Source organism: Equus przewalskii, chromosome 1 (assembly GCF_037783145.1).
Source record: "Equus przewalskii isolate Varuska chromosome 1, EquPr2, whole genome shotgun sequence".
NCBI classification, from domain to species: Eukaryota; Metazoa; Chordata; class Mammalia; order Perissodactyla; family Equidae; genus Equus; species Equus przewalskii.
This window is the reverse complement of record NC_091831.1, coordinates 126,978,851-127,002,708: the sequence shown is the minus strand read 5'-3', so window position 1 is coordinate 127,002,708 and position 23,858 is coordinate 126,978,851. Positions and strand designations below refer to the sequence as shown.

The 23,858-nt window shown below is 34.3% G+C and overlaps 1 protein-coding gene across 19 annotated transcripts in view; it reads right to left on the bottom strand.

Moving 5' to 3' along the window:
* DENND4A (DENN domain containing 4A) overlaps window positions 1-23,858 on the bottom strand; it is a 109,670-nt gene that overhangs the window by 46,965 nt on the left and 38,847 nt on the right. For all 19 annotated transcript variants that reach the window (XM_070576612.1, XM_008522659.2, XM_070576663.1 and 16 more), the window contains 9 exons: window positions 23,217-23,466; window positions 15,811-15,880; window positions 13,815-13,984; window positions 12,766-13,007; window positions 9,268-9,334; window positions 7,549-7,607; window positions 5,464-5,608; window positions 5,001-5,176; window positions 1,133-1,233 (listed from right to left, as the gene is read on the bottom strand). In XM_070576612.1, coding sequence (XP_070432713.1) covers window positions 1,133-1,233; window positions 5,001-5,176; window positions 5,464-5,608; window positions 7,549-7,607; window positions 9,268-9,334; window positions 12,766-13,007; window positions 13,815-13,984; window positions 15,811-15,880; window positions 23,217-23,466 — 1,280 coding nt within the window. The remainder of the gene's footprint in view (window positions 1-1,132; window positions 1,234-5,000; window positions 5,177-5,463; window positions 5,609-7,548; window positions 7,608-9,267; window positions 9,335-12,765; window positions 13,008-13,814; window positions 13,985-15,810; window positions 15,881-23,216; window positions 23,467-23,858) is intronic.

The following is a 23,858-nucleotide window of genomic DNA, read 5'->3' as shown; positions in this document are numbered from 1 at the left end:
CCCTTAACTATCAGTATTGTTTAGAAGTCCACAGTCTTAAGCTTTAAGATTCTGCCCTTCAGCAAAGCTGGATAGGCTATTTCACTGATTTTAATAATATTTAAATGCTACTACAAAATCTGCTGGACTTCTTAGCTATTCAAAAGAAGTGCATGCACTTTTAGAAAGCAATTAACTAGGTAGCTTAAACTTCCATACATAATTTATTTGTCCTACAAGATAAAATTTTGTTCTATTTGATGTCATTTTTTTCATGTTCCCATACTTACGAGCCACTTCTGAATTATCTACTTGTTGTAAAGTTTACTTTGTTAACACTGTCTTTGCATATCTATTTCCAACTATACTGCAGGCATCTTGAACCCTCAAGGATGTAGGCCACCTCCTGTGTTTACATGCACTGAATACATAAATGGGAACCTCAAATATTGCTATATCATTACTGACAATTTTTCATACAGTAAGTATTAAATTATGGACCCTGAATGGACTGTTGTCATAAAATACCAAGATGATCAGGTAAATGAACATTTAATTCTTATCAGTAATTCTGGATCACTGACAAGATATATTCTTATATAGGCTTTTTACTGAAATATTCCATATCCTAATCAATTTTCATTTTGATTAATTTCCTAATGCTTTTGGCAAACTTCTATTTTCAAATTATTTGAGGTAAGCACAGCATTAAGATCCACTGAAGGTGAAAAGCATGTAACCTAGCTCTCACCCTGCTGAAATCATCAACATTTTCTAGTATAATTTAAACCATCTGTCTTAGATTTTCAAAAGTAACTTTCCATTCTTTGTATGAAGAAAATATACAAGTGGAAATTCTTATTTTTTCCCTGGTATTTTAGTAATGGGAAAATTAAAGAAAACAACCACCTTAACCTCTTTTTGGATTTTATGATTCTAAAATGGTTCTATGAAAATATGACAGATGTAAAATATAAATTTTATAAATCTCTCATTAGGTTTCTAACAAATTTTGCTTTAATGTTCATTTGCCTTTGAGATTGTAAAAACTTTCAGTTAGATAAAAGAAACACTAACCTTTCAAAAGTAAGGCAAAATAATTGGAATCCTTTTCTCAGATTAAATTACTTTTCTAATTAAGTTATACACTTACATTTTGCCAATTGCTGGTGCAAATTATTCAGTGTGTTCATCAGATTTTTACATGGTTTCTTTGGAAGTATCTTCCAGGCTACATTTTTCTTGTCACCAGGTCTGAGATTAAATGACAACAATAATATATTTGTTAAATGGACTCTTGGGGGGGGGGTTATATACCTGTTACACATGAAAAAGGGAAAAAAGAAACAAATTCAACAAAAAACACATACAAAACAGTCTAGTTAACAGAAGAAAGTACTACAGGGGTAAATTGGGATGTTTAATATTTAAAAATTAATTTAGATGAGAGTAAAATCTTGTATTAAATACAGCTAAAAAATTTCTAATCATGTCAGTACTGAGTAAATTCCATTTGTACTGGAATTGTGCTAATCACTACAAAGCTTAATGTGGTGGTCATTACTCTTAAACTCCATTTAAGAGTCATTAGACACCTAAACATTGGGAAAATCCTATTCTGAGGAGATTTGTAGAAAACTGTAGAAGCATTGTAGGAGACTTTCAATGAACTTATGATCCATAAAGCTTATCAAAATACTCTGGTGTCTTTAGTTTCTTAGTTTCCTAAAATTATAAGTAAAATTTATTTCTTTCAGGAAAAAAAAACCCTAATATTAAATTATTTGAATGAAGTATAACATTCCAAGGTACTTTTATAACAAAAAAAGAGGCTATCTGCTTGAAAGTGAATCTTGGTTTCTACAAGGAACTCCTATAATCTCCTTTATTATAACTATTACAACAACACAGTTGCTCTTTAAACTATATATGGGGTAGGAGAAGAAAAGAACATGGTGATAAAACACTATAAAGCTTTTGGACTTTATAGCTTTGTTGATTCCATTCTTTATTTATTAAATCTTTTTTCTATTTCAAAAGCAATGACTACTCGTTTTAGAAAACTTGAAAAATATGGAGAAAAAGGAGAAGAAAAGTAAATCGCTCATGTTCTAACCATCAACAACAACACAGCACAGATGTGCAGTGGAACTTGCTAAACTTTTTTTTATGTTTCCTAAACTTCCCACAGAACAAAAAGGGCAAATATCACTTTGAAAACTAAACAAAGGAAAAAGAGTGGACGGGAAAGCTTAAGCTGACAAAGAACAACTATCTTGGAATCTATCCTATGTTTCCATAAATGAGAATAAAAATTTAGACAGGGCAGGGTCAAATTGCAGACGTCCTGCTATGAAGGTTTTATTTCACTCATAATGTGACCAGGAGCATGGAATAATGTATTACAGCGAGAACATAACGTAGAAACCCTTTTTACATTATTTTCTTGATAAAACTTTGCTATATGGCACCATGTCCAATGTGCCTCATCATTCACTGTGTGCACACCTGCCTTGCGAGACTAGATTAGGAGCAATTTAAGAGAAAGGAGTGCGCTTGGTTTGCCTTTTTATTCGCCGTGCCTAGCAAGGAAGAGTGCTCAAGACGTGTCTGTAGTAGGGGCCAGCACCAAGGTACAGTAGGTTAAGTTTGGCACTCCACTTTAGCAGCCTGGGTTTGCAGGTTCAGGTTCTGGGAGTGGACCTACACCACTCATCAGCCATGCAGTGGTGGTGACCCACACATAAATAGAGGAAGACTGGCACAGGTGTTAGCTCAGCGCTAATCTTCCTCAAGTGAAAAAAAAGATTGGCAACAGATGTTAACTCAGGGCAAATCTTCCTTGGGAAAAAAAAGATTTATCTGTTGCATAAATGAATGAACAGTATCTTGGTATCATTTCATCACATCTACCTACATAATTTCCTCTTCTTGCCCTTACTACCTTTAACTTGGCTGGGTAGGAGTTTAATCCAGTACCTGAATTCAGATCTGTGATAGCCATGTGCATTTTTATTCATGATCACTTCCATTTACAAGATTACTATTACATAAATAGTTAGCCAATAATTAGTGGCAGAAGTATTAGTTTTGGAGCCAGAAAGTGATGGTTGCAAAATCTAGTTCTGGCAGATTAAGCTATGTGCCTTTTGATAAATTACTTAAAAATCTAAGCTTTGGTTTCCTTATCTGTCAGAGGGATTAATAAAAACTACCTCACAGAATATAGGGAACAATATGAAATAATTTAAGCTATGCATACAGCTTTACACCTAGCACATATCAGACATTAATTTCCCTTTCCTCAGAAACTTCTTGACATTCATAACATACTCTGTATTTTATATGTGTCTAAGACTCAGAGAGGGAAAAGGAAACCACAAATTCCATAACTCAGGATTTGTTTTTTTTTTCAAATTTCAGGGCAAGACACCAAAAATTCTGGATGAAGGAAAGTAGAAAGCTGTTAGTTCACTAGTTTAGTTCTCCCATAGGTTTGGAAGGGTGATAATATGAAGAAGGAAGACTACTGATTAGTGCAAATAACTCACGTTTCTTATATTCTTTAACTCATTTGTGACCAAAAAGAAAGATAAAACAATTAGAAGAAAATTTACGTGTGTGTGTGTTTGTGTGTGAGGAAGACTGGCCTTGAGCTAATGTCTGTTGCTAATCTTCCTCTTTTTCCTTGAGGAAGACTGACCCTGACCTAACATCTGTGCCAATCTTCCTCTATTTTGTATGTGGGACGCTGCCACAGAATGGCTTGATGAGCAGTATGTATGTCTGTGCCTGGTATCCAAACCCATGAACTCCAGGCTGAAGTGGAGTGCACAAACTTAACCACTACACACCAGGCCAGCCCCAAGAAAAAAATTCTTATAACAAATTGAGGGAAAGCATAAAAAGAGGGAAAATGCAACTTATTACCATAATAAATACAGTATTTACTCATTTACCACCCTTAATTTCAATTTTTAATAACACTATGTCATGTAATATTAACAACTGGCAAAGAAAAGAGATACTACTTTAATATTTAAAGAATTAAATATTCTTGGTAAAGAATCTTTGACTCTACTGCTTTCTGACTGCATGCATGCTTTATAATAGAAAACTATTTTTTTTACGAAACTTTTCTAATGGTTTAGGCAATTGAGGTTTTGACATATGTCAATAGCAGAATTAACGCAAAATTTCAGAATGAAATCAAAAGGCTTTAATATGAAACAGGCTTATTAAAAAAATGGAGAAAAATCTATTTCACATATGCATATTTAAGCTGTAAAAGGTATTCTAGCTTCTGGACTTTATTGATAGACTAACATTTATTTTAAGTATGTCCTGTGGAGGCAATGTGGTCACTGCATCAATTTCCTCTTCCATGAATAGCTTAAGTATGATTAAACTGAAAATAAAGGATACAAGAGAAACATTGAATTATAAAAAAAGCTATAAAACATATAGCTCCAGTAGCTACAACTTAGATATTATTCCAATATAGAGGGAAATTTATAAAATCCTTACATTCCTTGAGTATAAAAGTGATAAAATTATGCGTTATTTAAAACATTATGTTAATTTTGCTATGAAGTATTATTATTCTAGTAGTATTACAGAAGACTAGAAATGAGATTGAAATATTAATCAAGGAATAGTATTTCAATTCAATTCATGATTTCACCCTTACTCATCGGACTAAAGGGAAATAAACCTTTTCTATTTCTAACCTCAATTTCCCTTCTGCTAAATTTCTAAGTAAGCATAAGATTAGAATGTTTCTCTAATATTTAAAGATCTGAGGATTAAAGGTATATTTTCCTTCCAATAAAATCTTCTCTGATATCCTAAATCTATCCCATTGAAGTACAGTAAGAGCTCATTCAAAGATGGTAATAACCTCAAATATAAAAACAATATAGATCAAAAGAATTCTAATTAGCACTTATAAAATATACAATTACCTAAATATACTATTAAGTTGTAAATTATTGGGTGTAGAATCACTAAAAGGTACTTACTGAGAAATGGTATTGGTATCCAGGTCAACACAACTAACATCTGGTGGAGGGTCATAGAGATCAAAGTATCTTGAATCAATTCCTACTATGAATGGACATGGTGCACTCAAGACATCTGCTAAAGCCAGCGGGCACAGAGGAACATACGGGCATGGCCAGTGAAAAGGGAAAATCATCTTGAATAAACAAAAGATGGGAGAATATTTACCTGTTTGACATTGAAGCATAATTTATCAGCACATGTAAAAAATTGTCTTTTAAATATTTATACCTAATGCCTAACACTTGATAATGAATTAAATAATTAGTACTAGTGTTAATGGTCGGAAAATTAAAATTGTTTTCATACCATAAAAATTCATTACTCTCTGAATTTTGGTTAAGCATTACAATAGCTTTAAACTATATGAATAAATGAAGTTTAAAATGAAAGTGACTGCCAATAAGAAACTGTGATACTCACAGACACTAATGCTTCTGTCACACTAGTAAGCACGGAAGGCCGTAAGGAATGGATGAGAATCTTATGTTCTGTTACTGCAAACACCAGTAGTGTCACAGCATTTTCAGGGCCTAAATTCTGAAGCAGTGTTGAAAACTTGCCACCACTGTCAAACCAAACAAAAAATATGTAACAAAAAAAATAAATATCCAAACACCTAATTATCCAAAAGAATGGAAAAAAGTTCATGATTAGGGTAGGATTTGTATTAGATGTTCAAATTTAGATGTGATAGAAATATACTACGAAAACCATGAAGTTTTATGAGGTTTCAAAATCATCTGATTCTTCTGTATTGTATTCAATATGCAAATGAAAAGTCATCTGCTTCATTTTATATAAAAAGATATGCCATGTAGATAATGTTCAAATAAAGAATTCAATTTACAAGAAGGATGCTCTGGTTGAAAGCAAATCCTTTAATGGAAGTTTTTTTTAACCTAACTCATCTTCCACTGTAATTATCAGAAAAATTACATGACTTACAGGTCCACCTCCTTTAGGGTAAATACATATCTTTAAATGTTGATTTACAAATAGATAGATTATCTTTACTACTGTAATGATAAGAGTAAGATGAAATCAAGAGCTAACAAGTGATGATATACATATACAAAGCAAATAAATAACCAAAACTTAGATATTCTGTATGGTAACAAAATACTGTGTTAACCATGTAAATAATTCACTAAGCCAACCAGTATGTTGTCTATATAATGCTAAACAATTGGCTTCACTGAATTAACTTTTTTAAAGTAAAGCAAAACTATCAACAAAAGTCTCTCGGAAAAATGAAAACATATGTCCACAAAAAACTTGTGCATGGTCACAGCAGCATTATTCATAGTAGCCAAAAACTAGAAACAACCCAAATGTCCATCAACTGATGAACGGATAAATAAAATGTGGTATCTCCATATACTGGAATATTTGTTGGAAACAAAAAGGAAAGAAATAGTGATACACACGACAACATGGATGAACCTTGGAAACATTATGCTAAGCAAAAGAAGCCAAAGACAAAGGCCACATATTACACGATTCTGTTTCTATGAAATGTTCAGAATAGACAAATCTGTAGGACAGAAAGTAGATTAGTGGTTGCCGAGGGCTGAGGAGGTGTATGTGTATGTTTGTAGAGGGATGAGAGGAATGAGGGAAGAGTAACTGCTAAAGGGTACAGGGTTTCTTTTTCGAGAAACGAAAATGTTCTAAAATTGATTATTATGATACCTGGAGACTCTGTGAACATAATAGTGAATTGTACAATTTAATTGGGTGAATTGTATCATATGTGAATTATTTATCAATAAAATTGTTAACAAAAAATTTTTTTAAAAAGGCCTTTTGAGTAACTGAGAACGATTTTTACATAGCTCAGTCCGTATTTCTAGTTTATCTTCAGCTCAAACCAAAGGTTAATAAAACACTGGTCACTGTAGGCTGAGACCTAGTGATGAAATAATCTGCAATTCTTACAAAATTAATGTCAAAGATGGCAGCTGTCTCCCTTAGGTATGTGCTACAAAATAATTATACTGTAATTATTTCTCTGCTAGAAATATCACACAACTAATTAAGTCACAAGAAATAATACTTTAGAAAAAACTCATTTCATAATTTCTCTGAACTTTTAAGGTGATGAAATATATTGTTCTATTCCATAGTTTAATATTATAAGTATCTATTTGGCGGTTAGAGTTAAAATTAACTGCATTTGAACGTTCTTCAGAGGATATTTAGAGCTAAAGATAATTCTTTTCACAGTCTACAGACATTTATACCTATTTATGTAATAGTAAGTACTTGATGATAATAAATGGATACACAAAACACCAGACTCTATTGTAAAAGTTTTTCTTTTTTCTTTCTTTAAGAACTTTAATTTAAATATTAAGTAAAGGGAATTTAAGTAAGAAGCAGTTAAAGGAGAAATATTTCCATCAACACTTGAAATTTTACCTAGGAAAGAGAGAAAATATTTGAATGTTACTTTAGCTCACACTAGATTTGGAGAAACATGAATAGAAAGGAAGTTTTACTTGCCTTAGTGGAAGAGGTGAAGAAACAGGCTGACTGAGAATCAGATTATCATGCGGTGATAACTGAAAAAAGATTTAAAATAAAGTATTTTAAATATGAAGATGAACTTTAAAATACCTTCTTTTTTTTTTTCTCTTTTTTTGCTGAGGAGGATTAGCTCTGAGCTAACATCTCTTGCCAATCTTCCTCTTTTTGCTAAGGAAGATTTGCCCTGAGCTAACATCTCTTGCCAATCCTCCTCTTTTTGTACGTGAGCTGCCACGACAGCATGGCTACTGATGAGTGGTGCAGGTCTGCGCCCAGGAACCAAATCTGAGCCACCAAAGTGGAATGTGCCAAACTTAAATACTAGGCCACCGGGGCTGGCCGAAACAAAACACCACTTTTTGGTAAAAACATAGACTAATGATGATGCCCATGAAGTTTCAATATACCCATTCACCAGTATAGGAACTGTTTATATCACTTATTAAGATCCTGAAAAATATGTTTTGATCACTGACCTCTTCTGAATACTCTCTCTTCTTACTCTGAATCCTCTCTCTTTTTTTCTGTTCCTCAATGGTCCCCTGATGTCATTTAACAAATTTGTGCTTAAAGACTAAGTTATTCATTTAATACCATAAAACCAGGGTTAGCAAACCTATGGCCTCTAGGACAAATGCACAGGTCACCTATTTTTATAAATAAAGTTTTACTGGAACACAGGCATGCTCCTCTGTTTCCGTATTATCTATAGCTGCTTTTGTGCAATAAGAGCAGAGCTGAATAATTTCAACAGAGATGATAGTTTCGACTATCTAAATAAATCTAAAGTATTTACTGTTCGGTCCTCAACAGAAAAAAATTTGTCGACTTTGGCTATAAAACAAATCTTTTACATATATTCAAATTGAGTGTGCTACATATATTCTGACACTAAATACCAAGAAGTAAGATAGGGATGTTATGTGAATATGTAGGCTGATTGAAAAGTTTATCAAAATGATACTTTTCTAGACATTTTAACTGTATCAATATAATAATGTAACTATTCTTATCTACATTTTCAAATTTATGCACATTTCCACAAATTTGTAAATATCTATTTACAAAATGATTTCTAATTTTGAATGATACACTATTAAGGGATGTGATAAATACAGTAAAGCATATATAGTGATAATACATGAGAACATTTTCTTTATATAAATCACTTTATAAATGATGATTAAATAAGCAGACAACTTACACATGAAGAGAACAAACAAAAAAGAAATGTAAACAAGAAGACACATACAGTCAACTGGGCAAAGAGACGGGGAAAATAATTTATGTTCATTTTAAACTTCCCCCTGTCACAAAGACATGAGCACTCCTTCCTGCAATATATGACAACACACAACTTTTCCTTATATTTATTCTAATACACTTAACTTAGGGAAGAAACGCCAAAGGCACAGACAAACCTTCAAACACCGAGAACAAATTTAGTGAAAGAAGTCCCTATTTGTATGTTCAAAATGTCTACTGCTGTCTATTTGTTAACTCTTCAACCCTTTATCTAAGGGGAAACATTAGATGTCTGCTGGGAGGCAATTAATAAAACAATAACAGCTCAAACTCCAACATGAAATGGCATCTAGTTCTCTTTTTTCCTCCACTTAAAACAGTTATTCTTACGTTACACTTTGACGGAGCCAATAATCATTCAACAGGGCACTTATATCAGGAAAATCTTACCTGAACTAAAATCCGTGGCCTCTGAGGAGATGGAAAAGGAACTTTATGCATAAAATGAGAAATATGCCTTAAAAACAAACAAACAAAAACCCAATTGATTCCAAAGTGAATATCATATGCTATAAAGGTCCACATGTCACAAGTCCAAATTGAGTCAAAAGTTTTGTGTACCTATAATTTCGAAATCTCTGCTGCTACGAAAACAAATGAACAAACAACAACCAAAAACCCTTTGTCTCATTAAAGTTGCTTCTACCTAAATCCAATCACTTTTCATAACAATAGTTGCTCACAATCAATAATGTTTATATTTTTACTGTCTCAAAAGCCATTCTAACTTTTACCTCTCCCTAAGTAGATAATCTACAACATATCAGAGATGTGGACATTACCAAAGAGGCTAACTCTTACATTTGCAATATATTTTTTAGTCAATTGCTCATATTTTAAAAGTGAAACAACCAGAGTACTCCAGAAAAATTAACCATTTCTAAAAGATGAACAATATACTTTCTATTAACAATAGGTTATAGGTTAAAAATTCTATTATTGATTTTATGGGTTTTTTCCCAGAAGAAAATGAACAAAAAGCTAGATTGATGAGTTCTTTGAACACTACGGAAAAGAAAAAGGCAATAGTGAAAATCCTTTTTTTAAGGAGTAAGTTATTTTATTACTGCATTACTTTTAAATGTTATTTCAAAATCATGTTGGTTTCACAACTGAGTTAATTTCAACTAGACAGAGAACAGAAGAGAAATTTTTTTATTTTACAAACATGTTTTGACTGCTTCCTATGTATAAGAAAAACACTGCCAGACATGATGGGAATTATAAAAAAGGCATATACTCCCAGTTTCTACTATTGAGGTACTCACAATCTAAGAAAAAAAGATAAGGGGAATGAGTTCCAGAGGACACACATCCGCTTGAATTATCTGAAGTAGTCAGAACAGCAGAAAACAAAGTGTTTGTTCCACAAACACCTAAAGAGCCCCAAGACTCATTCAGGGAGGATTTGCAACGTCAAAACTATTTTCTTTTTTGAGGAAGATTAGCCCTGAGCTAACATCTGCTGCCAATCCTCCTCTTTTTGCTGAGGAAGTCTGACCCTGAGCTAACATCCATGCCCATCTTCCTCTACTTTATATGTAGGATGCCTACCTCAGCATGGCTTGCCAAGCAGTGCCATGTCCAGACCCGGGATCCCAACTGGTGAACCTGGGGCCGCCAGAGTGGAACATGCACACTCACCTGCTGCACCACCGGGTCAGCCCCTAAAAGTATTTTTATAATAATACTAAGACACCATTTGCCTTTTTCACTGTGTTTATATTTGCACTGATGGTACAAAAACATTGTGGATAAAACTGTTGGCACCTTATTATGAATCAAGGTAGTGGCACCAAACTGTATTAGTAATTGTATTTAGTTTCACTTACGAATGTCTTTGATGAAGCAGTAAACATTATTAATTTTATTAAATTCTGATCCTGCAGCGTACACTTTTTAAAATACCCTACGTGACAACAGGGGAAGTACGCATAAAGCACTTCTGCTGCATAAAAAGTAAGATGGTTGTCTCAAGGAAAAGCAGCTGGGATTTTTTTCCCCCTATAGAATACCATTTTTCCTTGAAAGAACAATTGACAAATTAAGGTTATCCAATGTTGGATATTCAGCAGATATTTTCCATATAAAAATGAATGAAGTGAGCCTACTGCTTCAAGAAAAATAACTCACAGTACTTGTCGCCAATAATTAAATTCAAACTTTCAAGGAAAAATTAGAATTTCGCCACCATGAACTGGACAATTTCTCAATACTCAGAAATCTCTCTGATGAGACAGGGATGATATTAACAAATGTGATTTTTTAATATTGATAATTAAAAGTATCTTTGTTAACTCAGTGAACCAGTATTTTATAAATGACCAATATACAATGCCACAAAGTCATGCAGGTGCAAAAGTTCCACTCAAAGAGTGAGACAGACCAATAGAATTTAATGTAACAGAGAAAGAAAGTTCATTGCTAAAGTTTTAGATTCCACATTGCAAATAACCTGTAATAAACTCCAGTTGCCAAGTTTTGGTGCAGTGTCAAAAAAGAAAATCCACAATTTTCAGAAAAGGCTATTCAAATGCCCTCCCTTTTCCACCTACACATCTGTGTGAGGCCAGGTCTTTTTCATATACCACAACCCAAACAACATACTGCAACATACTGAATGCAGAAGCATATATGAGAACCTTGCTGTGTTCAATTAAGCCAGACATCAGAAATTTACAAAAATGTAAAACAACATCGATCTTCTCACTTTTTTTTTGTTTCAGAAAAGTTACTTTTTAAAAAAATACATTTATGTTAACATGTAATGGTTTTTTGTTTTTTTTTTAAACAAATTAATACTTTTAAAGTTCTCAGTTTTAATTTCTATTATAGTAAATTTTGACAGATACAATACATAAAGAAAAGCTTTTCGGGGTCCTCATTTTTTTTAAGAGTATAAAGGGGTCCTGAGACCAAAAAACTTAAGAATTGCTGCATTAGAATACTGAGATGAGAGTAGAAAAGTAGAAGGAAAAATTAAAGAGTAATATTGTACACTGAATGTTCCTATGATAACTCTATCACTTTCTAACTGTCGTTAAAGTCAGAGAATTCTGCCCAAGAACACAAAAGAGCTAAAGTGATAAATGGTATAAAATAAACAACAGTCAAATAGACAATGGAGATATTTAGATCTCATTTGCATCAGAACTTACTGCATGAAACTATTATTCAGTTTTCGTGATCTGAGAGCAAATCATTAAAATTTTTTTAAAAAAGAATAAATTTATCTAATTTTTCCTTTAAATTCATGATATCTAAAATAGTAATGAATTTTTTTGGGGTGTGTGTGTGTGTGTGTGTGTGTGTATAAGGAAGACTGGCCTTAAGCTAACATCTGTCGCCAATCTTCCTCTTTTTGCTTGAGGAAGATTGTTGCTGAGCCAACATCCACGCTCATCCTCCTCTACTTTATGTGGGATGCCAGCACAGCGTGGCTTGACAAGTGGTGCTAGGTCCATGCCCAGGATCCAAACCTGCGAACCCCAGGCCGCCAAAGTGGAGCATGGCAAACTTAACCAGTATGCCACTGGGCTAGCCTCCAGTAAGAAATATTTTTAAAGGTCCATAATAAACCCAAATTATATGTAAAATAAGAATTACAAAGACAGTAAAAAAATTTCTAATTAGGATCTCCAAACTTCACAAGAACATCAAAAAATGAAACATTTATTTCATTTTGTTAGAGATAAAATGATTTAAAATAATATGATTGTAAAAACATAATAGAGAAATATTACCTGATTGAAACAACCAAACTCTTTTTTTCAAATAACTCTTGAGAAATCTAGTCTCCACACAAAATTTATTCAATTACCAGTACAAATATACCACATTTAATAGAAAGATGTGCCAAATTTTGAACCAAGAAGGTTTCTAACTTACTTCTCAATTGGAAGGACATGAGGTCCAGAGATGGAGTAACGATACAAAAAGGTCAGAAACTTCCTGAATGCATCAAAAAAAGGCCAGTGAGAAAGAAGACAGATGCATTTATTAGTGTGAATTGTTTTGGAACTATCAGACTTCCCATCTGCCGATGAAGCTAAACCCAAAAGAAGTCTCTGTTTTTCTGTGAGATTCTCCTCAGAGTATGGTTCATAAAACTGAATAGCAGCACCATAGACCTGGAAAACAAGTAATGCATTTAATAAATTCACTTTATATCATTTATTCAAATCACATCAGTACTTAAATATTTAATGGTGAGCCATTACAAGCCAGGCCTTTAAGAGCCATTCTATACCTATGAGCCAGGCAAGGTGCCAGGTACCAGGAACATAGTGGTAAACAGATATCACTCTTGCTTTCTTGAAGTACATTAAAAAAAACTACACAGTGCTACTCTTACATCTCTTTTTATTGAAAAAAAGTGTTTTAATTAAATTGCATTTGTTTTTGTAAAGAGTGAAAGTAATTGGTCAATATTCTCGAGAAGAAAATAATTGAAAATAATTAGTAGACAGAGGGACAAAATTTTAGATAAAGTACTAATTCTGGCTTTAGGCAATTCACTGAGTTTCTCTGGACCTCAATTTCCCAACCTATAAAATGAAGATGCTAGACTAGATGATTTCCAAGGTCCTTGCTAACTATAATAGTCCATGATTCTAAATAGCATTGAATATTTAACAATGTCTTTTGTATTACTTTCAAAGCTTCTGTATCATAGAAAATGGAGCAGTGAAGGATCATCATTTGATGAAAAAAATCTTTCACCATATTCACAGAAAAACCATTTGAGTATACGGGACAGAATGAAAATTCTTGTTTCCTATGTCTCTGGATACAGTTATTTTAACCAAGCGGAAGAGGTATGTATAATAGATTCAATTTAACCAGTTTTTTTTTCTACTGTTCCTTGCATTACATGAAACTTAAGATATGAAATGTACAAGAAATTTTCAGATATCATTTGTTAAAACACATAGTACCTTTTCAGCTGAGGCTCCAGTTAACACAAATGTAGAAAATACAGGGAGAGGGTATTTGCTATTTGGTGGCCAAGACTCAATAGTTGCACCCATTGGTAAACAAAATAGGGGAACAGATTCTGGGAGTGAGAATGACTCATAATCTTCTTGAGGATATCTACAAATTAGACCTATAAAAACAACAACAAATATTAGGTCATCATCTTTTGAATTTAGGTGCTCATAATCTGAATGATGCTAAAATGCTTTATTATTTAAAAACATTAGGAAGATCAAAACATTACACATGTGTTCATCAAATAACTCTGCTTCAGTAGGATTCATATAGATTTTAATCCTCAAATATTATAACAACTCATATTAACTGCTTAATTTTATCAAGCTTCATCCACAAAGGCTAAGTAAGGGAAACAAGAAAAGATTATTCTAAAGAAACATGCATAAAAACATGCACACTGGGGCCGGCCTGGTGGCGCAGCAGTTAAGTACACACGTTCCGATTCTCAGCGGCCCAGGGTTCGCCGGTCTGGATCCCAGGTGCAGACGTGGCACCGCTTGGCAAAAGCCATGTTGTGGTAGGCATCCCACATACAAAGTAGAGGAAGATGGGCATGGATGTTAGCTCAGGGCCAGTCTTCCTCAGCAAAAAGAGGAGGACTGGCAGCAGATGTTAGCTCAGGGCTAATCCTCCTCAAAAAACCCCCAAAAAACATGTGCACTCCTAAAATTCAGTTTGTGGTCATGCTACCTTAAAGCATGTGAATATGCCATTTCTTGAAATTTTCAATATGGTTAACTGTACATAACCACTTCATCAGCTCTCAGTAACTTTCCCTCAGGGGTTTTTTAAATATTAAAAAAGATATCCTATAGGAGTGTATATGTAACTTCTAGCACAAATACAAAAAGAATACTCATAAAAAGATGAGTTGCATATTTACAATGTCTTCAGACTAGTATCAACTCAAACCTAGCTTCTGAATAATCCCAGATTATATGAAGATAGAGTTTCAAGGGGCTTATGCTTTTTTGTTAAATAGACTAGTCTAGAAAGTGGTCCAGGCATCTTTTATTGAACACATCCTCCAAGCAGAGTCTTGTACTGGATTTTGTGGGACTAGAAATAGAAAATAGGTTCCGTGACCTTGAACTCTTAAAGTCAAGTGGAAACCATCACTAGACATGACCTTAAAGACAAATGATAAACTAGGAGTATGAGTGGTTGGTCTGCCACTATTATCTGTGTGACTTTGGACAAACCACATACCTATAGGACTATGGTTTTCTCATCTATAAAGTGAGATAAACTAGATACACTAAGGTCCAAGGCAGTGCTAAAATTCTCTAATTATATGCTAGCCAGCCAGTACGTCCCATGAGGATCTAGTTAACTGTCCACTACTCTCTCAGGTCACGAGGTAACAGTGTAGCCTTTAAGTAAGTACAGAAATAGTGATGAATTGTAGATCCTAGAAAATCAAAGGCAGAAGAAAAAGGTCAGAGTCTACGTCACTAATTTTAAAAATAAATGTTTTAAAAGGCTGAATCTGCTCTCTTGTATATAAGACCAGTATGTTTGATATTTTGATGTTTCCGGCAATTGAAAATTTCAACTATGCATTATAAAATCACAAATTAGTTTACAATATTTCAGATTATTATGAAACATAATTACATACGAACTACAGATCTGATTAAATATAAATATTAAAGAAACAATTTAAAAGAAAAATATTCTTTCCACATTTTCTACTGATTTAAAAACTTATTAGTTATCTATTTAAACCTAATGTTTAAAAAACCCTGCCTTCTTTCAAAATTAATCTTCCATTAAGTATCCAATAAATGTATGGATGAAGACAAAACAGAATCAAAAGACATGGGTTTTAGTCCCAGTCCTGACACTAACATATGGTAAGATGTTTTTTTTTCTTTACTCTTATTGGCCCCCACAATACATTTCTATATGAAGAATTACATGAAAAATTATACTTACCAGCTTTATAAGATATAGTGTTAGTCTTTGCCACCGATTTTTTATAACATAAGTACACTGCTGGTCCCCACTGAATTAAAAAAAAAGGAAATACTTAATTTTAAAAGGTAGTAATTTAATAAAATGGAAGCTCTTTGATCTCTCCAGTATATATTATCTAAGATGTAGTAACAGATTTCTCTCTGTTAGCTACTTTCAGCTGGTTATTTTGTCATCATTTTCTTAGAGTTATTGATCATTTTTCTTTCAGAAGTAAAATTTAACATTCTTTTCCCTTACAACAGCAATAACATGAGGAAAACTTGACGCTTTAAGGCAAACTAAGCCACAACAATTTAGATTTTATTCTAAGTCCAACCTTTGGGCAAAAATGATAAACTAAGAAATATCTACTCATGTGCATACCTTCCTTTTGATTCCACAACCCCTTTCAGATATTGCCAGATTTTTTCTGCAACTCTTCATACCAAAACTTAAGAGTTGTAATTTGCCATATCCATTTCCTTATCTCCCATTTTCTCCTGAATCCATTCCAAATCAGGTTGTATCCCACCATTCCCTTAAAGAACACTGTAACAACTTTTATGATGCCAAATCTAACAGCTGATTCCTACTCTTCATCTTATTAAATCTCTCAGCAGATTTTGACACCACTAATGACTCCCTTCCTGAAACATTTTCTTTTCTCAGCTTTTGAGGTATCACACTCTCCTGGTCCCTCCTCACCAAATGTCCAGCCACTACTCAGTCTCCTTTGTGTCATCCTCTCTCTTTTCTTGATCACTAAATGTGATATCTTCTTTACTTTCTCTTAATGATCTCATATATTCAGTCCCACGGTTCTAAATAACAGCTACTCTCAAAGGAGTCTCAACTTCTAGTGCCAGCTTCAACTGAGATGGGGAAGATTGTGGGTAAAGGAGATTTTGGGGTGAAGAAAAGGAGTTCAGTTTTAGACATATTAAGTTTGTTGGTTTTTTGTTTGTTTTTGGTGAAGACGATCAGCCCTGAGCTAACATCTGTTGCCAATCCTCCTCTTTTTGCTTGAGGAAGATTGTCCCTGAGCTAACATCTGTGCCAATTTTCCTCTATTTTGTATGTGGGATGTCACCACAGCTTGGTTTGATGAGCAGTGTGTAGGTCCATGCCCGGGATCCGAACTTGTGAACCCTGGGCTGCTGAAGCAGAGCATGTGTACTTAACCACTATACCACTGGGTTGGCCCCTAGACATATTGTTTGAAATATCTATCAGATATCCAAGTGAAGAATCAAATGGAGCTAAACTGAGAGGTCTAAAATGAAGATATAACTGGGAGATGTCACCACTTGACATTAGGTGGTGACAGATATATTCACATAGCACACTTCCTCACCTCCTTTAGATATCAACTCAAATACTGCTTCATTAGAGAGCCCTTCTTTCATCAGCTTATATCTACCTCCCTCTACCCTGCCCAGTCCTCCTTGTCAACTCTGTCTTGCTTTTTTCCTTCACAGCACTTATAATCCATTTAGCGTTCTGTATATTTTCTTATTTATTATCTTCCTCCCACCACTAGAATATAAGTTTACTATGATAAGGGTTTTGTTTTGTTTACTGCTGTATCTGCAGCACCGAAAACAGTGCCTGTTATGTAGCAATGCTTAATATTTGTTAAATGAATGAATGTGAGAGGATGTGTCTGTGCATACATGACAGAGAGTGCCTGCACAAACCAGTATATGAGGACGGATTCACAGCACTAAAGACAAATATATAGAGAAAATAAACTTACTTTAAGAAATACTTTCTAAATATTAAGTGCCTACTATAAGAAACACCCATTTATTCTTTAAACTATGCTCATTGCTGTGTTGGGATTTCATTTTTATAAGTGTTTTCATATTTTTGCATCAAAGGAATAAATGCATAAAAGTCAAGTGGATGTTATGAAGGTAGGCAAACTGGACTTTTAGTTTATCAGGTGGGTAAAATACTTATTAAAAAAAAGGGCCCTCTATTGAAAAGTCTCAACTCCAGTTCCAAATAAGCCAGACCGGTAGAGATAACAAAAAACCTTTAATGAACCTTTGTGATGATAAAAAGGTACATGACCATTTGGATATGGTAGAAACCAAAAGGAATATTCTAAAATGAATAACAGGGACTTTGAGATATAGCAAAAGTTATGGGGCTCTGGAGGAAAAGAACCATGGACATCAAAACTATAAGAGGGTTTTCAAAATTTTTTCACACACAAGGTTCAGCAAAAAAGAAAGCAGGAGGAGCCATTGTTCTAAAAATACTTTACATGTTTAACCTATAAAATATCCATATGGTGGTTTACCACGGCAAAAAGATACTTTCAGATGCATTTTTTTTTTCAGGAATTAGGCACATGATTTAATTACTTGCTTTGTTAATAATTACTTTTCTAAACAAACTTGCTGAATCAAATACTGACACTCTTGAAAGGTTGTAAAACAACAGCTATTTAGATAGAATATAAAAAAAAATACTCTCAATGAGTCAAAACCTGAGAACATAGTCCCAAATTTGCAAGAATTAGCTGTGTGAATCAAAGCACCAGGACTAAGTATCCTTAACTACAATTTTTGCATTTTTGGACAACATGACTACTTCTAAGTTCTCTTCCAGCTCTAAAATATTATGATTCTATTCTAAATCAAAGTCCAAACCACTTAAGGCTTATGGTTCAAAACTTAAAAACTAATAATTTTGAAAACTCTTTCCATTAGCTTATTAGGGGTACAGATTGGGGTGGATTTTTTTGAGGTCAAAACTGTAAGCCTGGTACAAAAATCATATAGGAACTCAAGAAGAGATTCAACACACATTTTCTCATGTCCATTAGATTAGTTTTTTGGTTTGGTTTTTCTTCTCCTGATTTAGAAACCTAGTAGATAGCCTTCATTCAAGCTACCTAATATTCCAAAATAAGAGTAAGTTATATAGCTATACTCCTGGCTATTATCAACACATCAATAATTTAATCCTAACCACTTTCTGATTCTTTATGTATATATTAGATATACATGAAAATAAATTTTCTACATTGTATGTCTATTTTAGCTTTTCTGAAAGAGAAGGCATTGTACAACTACTCCAAAGATCTAAATTTGCTTTTACTACCACCTATAGTTAATGGAAACAAAGATTGCTAATAGATATAAACCACAACATGTTGCTTATAAAAAGACATCTACTGCTAAGATCAAGGAAGTTTCTCTACATTCAGGACTGATACTAGATTTAAGAATAAGAAAACAAACATTTTAGAGGTTTTTATTCTTGTAATGTTTCTAAAGAACTTAAGGGGAGCTTAAACACTGGGCAAAAATAAAATTAAAAAAGCTCTTCTTTGCTGTATGTCAATTCTTTCTCAATAAAACAAAAAAAAAAAGAAAGAAAAGCTCTTTCCCAGACATTAAATACACACAAAAGGGAGTGATTAAGCAGAGTTAACCACCGGAGTACTTAATAATTCACATAGCACTTACTATGTGCCAGGCACTATCCTAAGTTCTTTATAAATATTAATTCATTTAATCTTCACAAGAAGCCTGTGAAATAAAGTACTACTTTATCCCTATTTCATGAATGAGGAAACTGAGGCACAAAGAGTCAAGGAACTCGTCCAAGACACACATCTGGAATTCAAACTCAGCAGCTTAGCTGGAGTCCATTCGGTTCACACTATGTTACATTGCCTCTTTATTCTTTTAGTAGAGAATAAATGCTCTCTGACAATACCAGGACCAATGTTTCAGGATAAGAAAAAATAGAAACTCCTTATCTCTGGTTTTAGTTTCAATGCAGTAAGTCTACCTTGAACACTTTGATTAACTAGTAAGACCTAAAAATGGTTCTAATGACATTTTTAATTTATTTTGAATCCAAAACCAACATATCCACAAAATAAATGGAAAATTCACCAATGGGAAAATGGCAAGTATCTGTGAGCCTGTAGAGTCTTGCTAAAATACCAAACCAAATCTGAAATGATGCGAAGCTGGATAGCATATCACGGAAAAGTTCAAAAACCCTTCTTGCCAACACTATCAGTACCACATAAGGCCTGTAAAATTCTATTTGCTACTGTGATCTTCTTCCTCCACCATAATCTCTCCAACTGACACGTCATCACCAAATCAAAACAATACACAAGGATGGCATGAAAGAATAGGACATTCCGTATATGTATGGCTGTTGACCAAAGATGGTCATCTAATTAGAGGTCACATAGCTGCAAATAATTCTTTTAGGATACAATTTAGATTCCGTCAATACCCATTTTTTGAATTACCTATTTAAACATTTTAAACAAAATAATGCTACTACCTTAAAATTGTAGATTTTTCTTAAAGAAAATGTGGAATTCAAAGATGCTTATAGATAACAAGCTAACACATATAGTGTGCTTTCTTATATATGGTGGGACATGGTTTTAAATTCATTTAATCACCTCAGTAGCTTATAAGGTAGATGCTATTATCATTCTCATTTCACAATCATGAAACTGAGGCACAGAGAGGTTAAGTTACCTGCCCAATGTCATACAGTCAGCAAGTGTCAGAGAAAGGATTCACATCCAGATATTCCGGCTCCAGAGTCCATACTCTGAACTACCAGGCTATGCTAATCTTAACCACCACACAGAAGAGATCTATTTTACTATCTTACTGAGGGGGTTAAAAACATTTTCAGGGTCTCAAAATGTGCACTGTATCTAGTCACATATCAATACACTCCAGTTCTTCCTCTTCTAGCTTTATCTAAACCTTCAGTGTTTCTCATGTTGCTAGCTTAAGAGAAGAGAAGATAAATAAGTTTTAAAAATCAACTTCCCAGGCTAGCCCAGTGGCCAAGTGGTTAAAGTTCTGCACACTCCAATTTGGCTGCCCAGGTTCACGGGTTCAGATCCCAGATGCAGACCTACTCCACTCACCAGGCCTGCTGTGGAGGTGTCCCACATACCAGCATTATCAGTAATGGGAAAAACTGGAAATAACTTGTATTAATGATTCATTTGTATTTTTGGGAATACTATACAATCATTAAAAGAATTAAGCAGAGAGTTATATTAACTGATAAAGATGGATAGTGAAAAAAAGCTTATATTAGAATATACAGAAATTTCTAATTTTTGAAAAATAAAGGATGAATTTATCCATATTATATATACTCCACATACGTGCACACAAAAAGATCTGTAAGGACACAAGACAAATCGTTAATTGTTAATTCTGGCAAAGGATTATAAAGGATGGAAGTAGAAACAAGAACTTTCACTTTTTACTTCATAGATCTACAATTTGCTCCCCTTCTCAATTTCTTTTTTTTAAGTACACATTTTTTTCTGAAATTTAAAACAGAAATAAAAGAACAAAGACAATCACAGATCACACATAGCAGTAAGGCCACTGGAAGGACTTTGGCTTTTACTAAGAGTGAGATGGGAAGCCATTAAAGGTTGTAAGCAGAGGAACGATATGATCTAATTTATGTTTTAAAAGGATCACTCACTGCTATGTGAAGAATAGGTTGTAGGAAGCAATGATCAGTTAGACCAGTGGTCTGGCAAACTATGGCCTGAATTTGCCTTGAGGCCTGTTTTTGTATACCTAAGCTAAGACTGGTTTTTACGTTTTTAAAGGGTTGTTTAAAAAAAAAAAAAGATGAATATGCAACAGAAACTATATATGACCCAGAAAACCTAACTTACTCTTTAGCCCTTTATACAAAAGTTTGCCTGACTCCTGAATTAGGAGGCTATTGTAATAATCCTGTTAAGAGTTGATTATGGCTTGGACCAGAGTTGTGGCAATGGAGAGGTTGAGAAGTGGTCAAGTTCAAGATATGTAGCCTGAGTAACTAGAAGAGTGGAATTTCCACTTATTAGATGAGGAAGGCTATGGGGATAAGCAGATTTGGAGAGCCACATCAGGAGTTCAGTTTTAGACATGTTCAATTTGAGATCATCTATTTGGTAAGATACCCAAGAAGAGATGACCAATCAAAGAGGTCCAGGCTACACACATAAATTTAGAAGTCAACTACACATAGCCTGCATTTTAATGATTAGATCATCAAGGGAGTGAGTTTAGATGATAAATGGTCTGAGGACTGAACCCTGGGGCACTCCATTGTGTACAGGTTGGGGAGAGGTTCTGCCTGAGCAAAGGCAGAAAGGGAATGACTGGTGAGGTATGAGGAAAAAGCAAGACAATACAGAGGAAGAGAATACATCTTCTCTTCCTGCCACTGTTTCTTTTTACTTTTTTTAAAGATTGGCACCTGAGCTAATAACTGCTGCCAATCTTTTTTTTTTCCCTGCTTTATCTCCCCAAATTCCCCTGGGTACATAGCTGTATATCTTAGCTTCAGGTCCTTCTAGTTGTGGCATGTGGGACGCTGCCTCAACGTGGCCTGACGAGTGGTGCCATGTCCGCGCCGAGGATCCAAACTGGCAAAACCCTGGGCCACCACAGCGGAGCACAAGAACTTCAGCACTCAGCCACGGGGCCGGCCCCTCTGCCACTGTTTCAAGAAGGAAAAAGTGATCATCTATGTCAAAACTTCCTGGGGGCCAGCCCGCTGGAGCAGCAGTTAAGTGCGCACGTTCCGCTCCAGCGGCCCAGGGTTCACCAGTTTGAATCCCGGGTGTGGACATGGCACCGCTTGGCACGCCATGCTGTGGTAGGGGAAGACAGGCATGGATGTTAGCTCAGGGCCAGTCTTCCTCAGCAAAAAGAGGAGGATTGGCAGATGCTAGCTCAGAGCTAGTCTTCCTCAAAACAAAACAAAAGCAAAAAAACTTCATGAAAAATTAAGGTGAAGAACCGATCATTGGATTCCACAACAAGAGCAATCTTGGTGGAATGATGGAGACAAAAGCCTAACTGGAAAAAGTGAAAGTGAGGACGAGGACAGAACATACTCATACTTTTGAGATGTTTTTTGTAATGGAGAACAATGAAATGGGGTAATAGATGAATGAGGATATAGGTACCAAGAAGTTTTGTAAAGATGGGAGATACTGCAATATGCTTTGCATGCTGGAGGAAAACAATCCAATAGAGGAAAAAAACGAGGATTCACAAGAGTAGAGAGAATTGCTGAAGCCATATAAGCCAGGTAAGTATACGGGATCTAGTGCACAAGTAGAGGGGTTAGCCTTGGCTAGGGAGAAAAAATTATTTTTTTAACAAAAAAGGAGAGCTTTTTGCACAGCTCCCTTTGAAAGTACAACTAAAGTACTCTCCAAAAGATAAAATATCCAACATCTTTAAAAACATATTTTTTATTCAGTAATTGTGCTATGCTGCTGTCCCACAAGATTTATTTTAAATTATGCTCTTTTCATCGGTGGCTAATTTTATCAGTGCAAAAGAGTCACTTACCATACTGTTATTGAGATTCTTGTCGACTTTGCAGAATGTGTGTGGTGGGCTTTCTCCTTTACTGGGTATAATAATACATATGTCTGTGACAGCCAAAGTATTCTGAGTCATGTTTTCAGAGGCTCTTCGGTAAGTGATATAAATTCTTTGTGATGAGGTACTGCCACTAATATTTGCAGGGCGTCCATAGGGAGTACTCTGAATAATTTCACACCCTTGTTTCAATCTTTCCTTCCAGTCATATAAAACCCTAATAAATAGATAAATAAATAAATAAACAAACAAATACAAAACACCCTCAAATATGAAAGGTAATATCATCAGGTATCCTGACCTGATTCTTAAGTGTAGCAGATATTCCAGTCTGATTCCAAGTTTGAATTGCACAATCTCATATAAAATGAAAGGATAACTATTTTCCCTACCAAAAATTAAAATTATGTTGGGAAAATTCAGATTAACCTTTGTCTTTGTTGACATAAACCACAGAATGGCAACAATTAAGTGCAAAGGCACTTGTTTTAGTGTTCCATTTAATATATTTATTCATTTACTTATGTTTCTAAAATCAAGCATCTTCTTTAGAAAAAGCAACTTTGTGCTTTGGCCAAAGTTAAAATTTTACAAAGACTCACCGCCAGA